The 8,385-nt window shown below is 38.1% G+C and overlaps 1 protein-coding gene across 1 annotated transcript; it reads right to left on the reverse strand.

The window, feature by feature from the left end:
* Positions 1–4,005, reverse strand: LOC113013442 (serine/threonine-protein kinase SBK1). Its single transcript, XM_026154337.2, has 4 exons — positions 3,764–4,005; positions 2,861–3,023; positions 1,877–2,079; positions 1–1,036 (listed from the first exon to the last, which is right to left on the reverse strand). The coding sequence occupies exons 2-4, from the start codon at positions 3,021–3,023 to the stop codon at positions 443–445; spliced, it is 960 nt and encodes a 319-aa protein (XP_026010122.1). The 5' UTR covers positions 3,764–4,005; the 3' UTR covers positions 1–442.
* Between the last annotated feature and the right edge of the window lie 4,380 nt (positions 4,006–8,385).

Raw genomic sequence — 8,385 nt, forward strand, 5'->3', positions numbered from 1 at the left:
TTACTATATAATTTTTTTATTAGTTAAATGCAACAAATACATGCAGAAAACTCCCGTTTTATTTTTTGTCTGTTTTGCGTACTAGCAGCAAGATGGTGCTGCTTCCTCACAGCAAGAAAGTTCTGGATTCACAGAGTCCTTTACCTCCATATCTGGTGGGTTTCTTTAGTTTCCTTCCACAGTCTAACGATGTTCCTGGTAGTTTTATTGATGATTTTCAGTTCAAATGTGAGATGGATATTTTGAATGGTCAGTAAGACAAGACATTTGCTAGTCTTAGGATGCTTTTACACAAGGACAAAGGCATCAGAATGATATTAAAGATCACTGCAAACCACACGCTGGCTTTGAGCTACATCATATATTTTTATTGTTTTTAAGCAATAAGGAGCTACAAAATCCAGAGAAATGCTGCTTTCTTTTTTCCCTTTTCCCCCGACTTTTACTGCTGATCATTACCCGGTACCTTCTTCAGCCAGTCCTTCTCCACATATGCTCTCACATCTCCCACTGAACACCTTTTTCCTGCATCCAGAGCCAGGAGTTTACCAAACATCTCCATGGCTACTGGAGTGAACCTTTTCCACAAAGGAGGGATGTCCTCCTCAGCGTTAGATCGATTTTCCATTCTCCACCAATCTGCAAACTCTTCGTAGAAGTCATCTGAGTCCACACAGCGTTCCCAGGGGAAGTAGCCTGTGAGGATGCAGAAGATAACCACGCCAAATGCCCAGGTATCCAGACTTGGCTCCACACTCAGAGGTGGAGCAGTCACCTCTTTCTGGCCCTCGGGCAGAGCTACAGAACAAAGTTCAGGGGCCATATAGGGAAGGATTCCTGTGATAAAACGTATCAGGGTTCCTCTCTTCTGGGCAAGTCCAAAGTCCGCCAGCTTCACCTGGCAGCAGAGATTGTCCAGCAGAAGAATATTTTCAGGCTTCACATCACGGTGGACCAAACCATGGGTGTGGATGAACTCCAAAGCACTGGCGATCTGAAGGACACAGCGTTTTACTGAGGATTCTGGGATACCCACCTAGAACAAATGAAATTGGAGATGGGCTTGTGACCCTAATATAGAAGCTGGATACAGTCGTTTTTAATATATTTCTAGTGCTCATCATTTCTTTCACCAAACATTAAACATCTAAATGTTTTCTTCTGATGAATGTGAGTTCAAGAAATTTGGAAAACCATTCATATTGGTTGTGAAAGGTTTAATTCAGTCAGCCTAAGTTCAAATTAACCCGGTCCGTTAGAATCTTTTAATTCTGTATATTTGATGGATCTGCCTCTTAATGTTGTAAAATGTCCCAAGTTTATCTTAGGAAGATTTGAATACAGCCATGGCTTATGGACAGCGCTGAAGGGGTCGTCCCCAGATTTCCAGGGCCAACAGCAGAAATCTACTGATTTTCATTTTGATTGACTGGTTTTTTTTTTTTGTTTTGTTTTTTTGAGATACAGTGAGATACATTTTCCTTTACATTCCTTTGGTGGCCAGAAGATACATCTTAAGTACATTATTGTATCAACTCTGTCCCTGCAGAGGGACTCAAACATCTTTAGAAAACACACAGAAACACAGGAAACACACATAAACCCGTCAAATGCAGGGCCCTTTTCTCCTGAGGCAACACTGCTAACCACTGAGCCAATATGTTGGCTTACGACAAAATACCTGCAAAACTAATAATATTGCCATCAAATTCAACTGCACTCTGTAGTTCAATTCACAGTTGACGTCTTAACACACTAAAGTCAGATGGTGCACATGTGACAGTAAATTCAAGTAAATGCTTACATTACATTACAATCTTACAAACCCACTATTATGGCTCTAGTTGTAGTCTTATTTTGCAATTGTTTGACTCACTTTTGGTTGAATGACAGCAAAAAGGTCCCTTCCAATGATCAGCTCCTGGGCAAAGCAGTAATGCTCATTAGACTGGAAGGCGATGCCAAAAAGACCCACAATGCAGGGGTGGCAGGACAGGTGCAAGGAGATGCAGTACTCTCGCAGAAAGCCCTGCAGCTTAGTTGAAGTTTTGGGCATCACTTTCAATGCCATGGGAGTCCCTGCAGATCATTCATGTTTTTGTAATTAGTATCCCAGTTCATACACATGTTTGTGTTACTTTGTTAAACAGATAAATCAAACTGATGACAGTTGAATATGATAATTATTTAAGACACAACAACAGAGTATTTCCAAAACGTAGGCTAGCGTGTATGGGTCACCCCCATACACGCTAGCTGTTTCCAAATTGAGAACCTCCAGGCCTCAAGCCAGCCACCCTTTGCAACCCCATGCTATGCATTCAGGCTGTCTACTTTGTCTCCACTGACACCTTTATTGCTCCGCTTTGATTTGACTCAATTGCACTGGGTCATTCAGGTTTCAAGATTTGCACAGAATCAGAAGACATCATACACCTTATGTTTTCTTCAAGTAGCAGTTTTCCCAAATTTTTAACCTGAGGTTTCTTCACTAAAGCATTCTCTCTCTCAGTAGCTTTTATTTTATTTCAACCCACAGAGATGTCTGGCATGACAAAAAGAACAACTTTGGTGACTTTTGGTAGACTATAAATGACTACGTGTTTTTGGTCTTAAGTCTGTTGAATATATACTTTTCAGAAACATTATATGTCATCATATATTGCATCCTTTTGTGATAATACAACAGCTAAGTGCAAATAAAAAACAATTTTCTGCCATGTATTAAGAAATTTTAAAACTCCTAACATTAAAGAAGGTAAATTCTGTAACTGATTTCTCCTGGGAAACAAAAGATTTTTATAACACATAGAAGGAAACCGGTTATACTCTTCTTTAAGAAGAATAAGTGCAGTCATACCTCTAAAGCGATGTGTAACCAGGAGCACTTTCCCATATTTCCCTCGTCCGATCTCTTTGATGACGTTGAAGTGTTCTTGGATTTCCAGGTGACTGAGGCTCTGTGCTGTCAGCTCCATCAACTCATCAATCAGGTTGCCATCAGGGAGGCCCAGCTCAATCATCTTTAGCCAAACATAAAGCAAAAACAAAGCAAGTGCTTTTTCAAATTTAAAATTGCTCTCCCACGAAAAAACAAACAATCAAAAAAACTCAATCCCTTGTTTGTGCAAGCAGCTTGTTGCATGCCATCGAAATTTTGGTCAGAGCTGATGTGATAGAGCCACATAGGGTGTGTGCACAGCCATTAAATACTTTAAAAATATTAACTATGTTAAGATTTTGTTAAAGTTTGAAAAGATAAAAATACTGATTTAAATCCCAAGTTAAGAACATAAATGAGCATATTAAACAAAAGTTTGACTCTGAATCTTTATCCATGGTTAAATCAAAAGCCAGAGCTGAAATTTTTAACCTGAGGTTTGAGACGCCAGCACAATATTCTGCAAGAAAAACCAAATCTACGATTTCAGGTGAAGTAAGAGTGCAGTTTTTTCAAGAAATGGCTCTTTTGTTTCTGAAAAACTTTAATTTCCAGTGTCAAATAAAATTTATACTATCATTCATACTATTAGGGTATTTTTTGATCAAGAACATCTACCAATCCAGTCAGATGGTTGTTATTTATTTATTTTTTAAATCACACACATTGTTATACTTGCTATGCATGAGTAAAACTTTTGAATGACATTTACATTTTTCGCCGAAAACAAAAAATGGGATTGCAGATTTTTTTAGTACCTGTTTTGTCAGTGGTTTGCCATCTTTAGCCATGATTATCATATTAACCATAATAAAATCTTACCTTTGCTCTTTACTGTTCTTGATAAAGTCACTGGAGTTTAAAAAATGGCAATCCAAACAGACACAAAAAATGCATAGGCTTAAACCACCATTCTTACAACTGACAAAATGCAGCTAATCAATATCCTGAACAAGTGCAGGTTAAATGTCTGTGCTGCCTGTCCTTCACTTTCACTGCTGCTGCTGCACGAGTGGACTTGAAAGCTTTTCGTTTCCCAGCATGCAGCTTTCAAATGCTGCGATGGGGTCAGTGCCCACTTTGACAGCTGATTACAAACTGCCACTGGGGAGGGCACGCCCACGTAAACACACATACACGATCACACTAAAACCAACTGCACATGTGCATGTAGTATAAATCTATGAAAAACACAAATTTAAACACATTTTCATAAACCTTACTCAATCCTTCTTTTAATGGAAAAAGCAAATGAAATTACAGTTTCAATATTTGTGGCTCTGTCACACACACACACATACACACACACACATCCTCGCCCCAAACACACACACACAAACAGTGACTTTAGCCTTTTGACAAACCCCATGCAGAAACATGTTTCTTTGTGGTTGAATTAAAATCATCATAAATATAAGTATGGAAATAACCTGGAAATAATATTATTTTTTATTCTTTCCCAGTTACTCTGAAGCACATAAAACATTTCACCCAAATCTAGTTTTAATGGAGGAATGTAGCAAGTTGTGGATACTAGTACTTTTATATCTACCAGTTTTTGCCTGCTTCATACTTCACCAGTGTAGTTTAGATGAAAATATTCTTCTTAAACATATTAAACTCACTGACAGTTGTAAGTGCTTTAGAAAGTAACTTATTACAGGTTGAACTATACAAGAATGATAACAATATCTAAAGTTTATCTTCACTGACTGTAACTGTATCGAGGAAACTGAAATGAATGGACTTTTATTTAAGTATTTTTAGTGTGGTATTGCTACACTGACCTTTTGACTGGGATTTGTTACCACTTTACAAATGAGGCTGAGGTGTCCAAGTAAATATATCATATGACACATGGTTATGATACTCTGATTACATTGCAGATTGGACTCAGTGATCTGTATTTGGAAGAGAGAAAGCAGTTCGCTCTCGAGTTGCATGTTATTTTACTGTGCATGTCTAATGAATGTTGCCATACAGGGTTTGTTTTTACAGTAGCATAACTATAATGAGATTTTTCCTTCTGTACTACAGGAAATAACTAGAGCTGAATGTTGTCTGTGAAGGTTCTCAGTCATCCAGGTCATCGTAGTCAAAGGAGCTTGCAAAGAAAAGCGTCTGGACTTCTTTAAGACTTCTTTAACTTAAAGAAGTCTTAAAGAAGTCCAGACGCTTTTCTTTCTCTAGTCAAAGGAGCTTGCGTCTGGACTTCTTTAAGACTTCTTTAAGTTAAAGAAGTCTTAAAGAAGTCCAGACGCTTTTCTTTGCAAGCTCCTTTGACTAGAGCTGAATGTTGCTTTAACTGTATTGTAACTCTATATTTTTAGGGATATAAACATCGTGTCCTGCAATAGGGGGTAAATGGCTGCCATGATATGAAGTCAGACATGTGAATTCAAACTAATACTTTGCAAAGTCATCACGTGTGTTCCTAATGTCAAATAAAACACTCCTGTCCTGGACAGTTCTGGTGGAATGGCCTATGTTTTTATTTTGTTGGCTGTCTGCTCCACAATTTTTCTTGCTAGATGAATTTGCACCTGAAATGTAATGAACACATTGATGGTTTTTAGAAAGTACTAATTTTGGTCAACACATGCCTTCATCTAGTGTGATCGTGTCAAGCACCTGTAAAGCTATCAGATGATTTGGATTTTAGTGATCCTCTAATTTTCCATCTATCGTCATCAAAAGGATAAAATTTTTATTTATGCATTGCTTTGGTATTAAACAGTGAATACTTTCTGGTAGAAAAGGCCGGCTCATAACCGGCATGCCTCACATTTTACCTGTCTGTGCTCAATGTGCCAGGGTTGGTATGCATTTTTTTTAATCCTCCATTTTTAGACTTAGCTGACCAAATTGTGAATATTTGGTGTAGACTCTGCTTATTTGCAAACATCTACAATAGTTGAACGGTCAAAATTAAGGAAACCTCTCAGTTGTTTCTTTTCTTTTCTTTCTTTTTAAAAAAAACAAACAAACATTGTTAGCGTGCTATTCTGGGCATTACACACTAATACAACCCCAAAGAACTACCTGTTTGTCTACGCGATTCCTTGATTTGGTGTGCAAATATGCAGCTTTTCTTTCTTTTCTTTTGTTTTTGTTTGTTTTCTTAAATTTAATCAGTTTACAATAACTGACAGGTTTTTCATGTTTATTAAATTTTATATGGGCATAAAATAGCCTGTTAATCATCTGTTCTGTCTGCAGAGCCTACTCGTCAAAGCAGAGCTGATAATTATGATTATAAAGGATTTTTATTTTAATAATAAATGTGTTGATATATGTTTGAAATAAGCGTAGCCTTGGATGCATGTTGTTGAAACTTTCACGTGGAAGTGGGTCTTTAAGGGGAAGACAGCACCAGCCCGGTGGGAGGTTTACCATTGTGAGCCATGAATGCACTCAAGCTGTGGCACTTGAACAAACAAATCCTCCAGGCTGTCATCTACAACCCAGTGATGTGTCTGTGGTGGTTTTGCTGCACCTGTGTCTCTGTGACTGTGTGTGTATGTGTTTGTTGCCCCGTGTCATGAACACTTAATCTGAGGGCACAGAGCATCCATGCAAACAGAACTAACAACACAAAGAAACAGATACATTGGCGTGTTGGTCTCTGCAGGGCTACGGTGGGATAATGAGGTGTCACTCACTACTAACCGATTCAAGCGGTTCACACCAGGACAGGAGGAATGGTAACTGAACGTAGTATTTAGCACTTTTCCATCTTACTTGTTTTACAAAGTACTTGTGCAAGCTTGTGTCATTTACCCTGTCACACAAAGTTTTACAGGGTTTTTTTGTTTTGTTGTTTTTGTAAGTATGTGGACCTGATGAAACTATATATAGTGTATCTATTTTTTCACTTCTGTGGATTCCAAAAATATCCTGCTATGTTTGGCAGTAGTCAGCGAACATCATAGCAACGCTCTCTCGTCCTCAGTCACGCTGCCATCAGTGATTAAAGTTATGTAGTGGAGCATGTTTGAAGTTTATGATCATCATGTTACGCTGTCACCACTGACATGGAGTCATGTCATTTCTGGGATCTTTTTCATCCCAGGATGGTGCGCAGTAGTCTTCACGGCGCCAGACTGAATCCATATCACAGCTTCCTATCCCGTCTTTGATGCCCTCGTGTACTCACAAGAATTAAATTACAGAGCAGAGGAGTCTCACTTCTCAATATTCCTTTCACAGTTTGTAATTATTTCTAATAAAGATGTAGCCTTTAGTAATCATCACATGGATGCCAGTAGCACAGATGCCAGTAATATTACAGAGACTTTCAACAAAATATATGTTTTACCAGCAGGTAAAAATTATGCCACCACTATCATTACCAAATAAACTGCAGGAAAAATTCATATAGCCCACAGTTCTCTAAAGTCAGTGAAAATCTTTTAGGAACACATGGACATTTGGAGAATTCTGTTTATTTGCCATGTTGCACAGTCACACATGACTTCATACAAGATCACTTTCAGCCTTGTGATTCCAGAACTGAGAGCAGGTCTGGGATATGACTGGCTTTTGCTTAACAACCCAGCCTTGAAGTGGGTGAACTCTTTCACTCCATTAACAGTGAAGAACAGCTTGCAGCAGCAAGTCTGTCCAAATCAGCCGATAAGTTTATAAACTTTTAAACTCATCAGCTTCTCCCTTTGAAAGGTTTCATTTCACACATAGGAAAAATCCAAGTAAACTCCAAGTGAACCAAATTGCTTCCGAGTGTGATTACTGTGTATACATCTGCACAAACAAACTACACCAATAGGGAAAACAAACCAGAGTTTGATTTAAAGGGACGAAAGACTGTAGGCCTGAAAGTACCCTTATTTAATCCTGTGAGCTCCCAGACATCATTGGCAGTGAAGGTTCCTGATGTTGGTTATCATTGTATGATCTTTACCTTACAGTATAAAGTATGTTGAGTTGACTGTTTTTGTGATATAAATACAATTAGCTCCATAAATATTTGGACAGAGACAACTTTTTTTTAAAAAATGTTTGTTCTGTACATTACCACAATGAATTTTAAATGAAACAACTCAGATGCAGTTGAGGTGCAGACTTTCAGCTTTAATTCAGTGGGTTGAACAATTAGAATGCATAAAAATGTGAGGAACTAAAGAATTTTAACACAACCCCTTCATTTCAGGGGGTCAGAAGTAATTGGAGAAATTAACTGGAAAAAAATTTCATTTCTAATACTTAGTTAAAATCTCTTTGTTGGCAATGACAGCCTTAATTCTTGAACTCATGGACATCACCAGATGCTGGGTTTCCTTCTTCTTAATGCTCTGCTGTTTGTTTGTGGGACTTTCTGTCTGAAGTTTAGTCTTAAACAAGTGAAATGCATGCTTGGCCATTCATGAATATTCCACTGCTTTGCTTTAATAAATTCCTGGGTTGCTTTGGCTTTATGTTTTGGG

The sequence above is a fragment of the Astatotilapia calliptera genome, chromosome 20 (genome assembly GCF_964374335.1).
Source record: "Astatotilapia calliptera chromosome 20, fAstCal68.1, whole genome shotgun sequence".
In the NCBI taxonomy this organism is placed as follows: Eukaryota; Metazoa; Chordata; class Actinopteri; order Cichliformes; family Cichlidae; genus Astatotilapia; species Astatotilapia calliptera.

Excerpts from the sequence above, each read along its gene's own strand:
- LOC113013442 (XM_026154337.2), bottom strand. The coding sequence starts at position 3,023 with ATGATTGAGCTGGGCCTCCCTGATGGCAACCTGATTGATGAGTTGATG. Across the intron at positions 2,080-2,860 it reads GGTTACACATCGCTTTAGAG|GGACTCCCATGGCATTGAAA; the intron begins GTATGACTGCAC and ends AATGATCTGCAG. Across the intron at positions 1,037-1,876 it reads TTGCTGTCATTCAACCAAAA|GTGGGTATCCCAGAATCCTC; the intron begins GTGAGTCAAACA and ends CATTTGTTCTAG.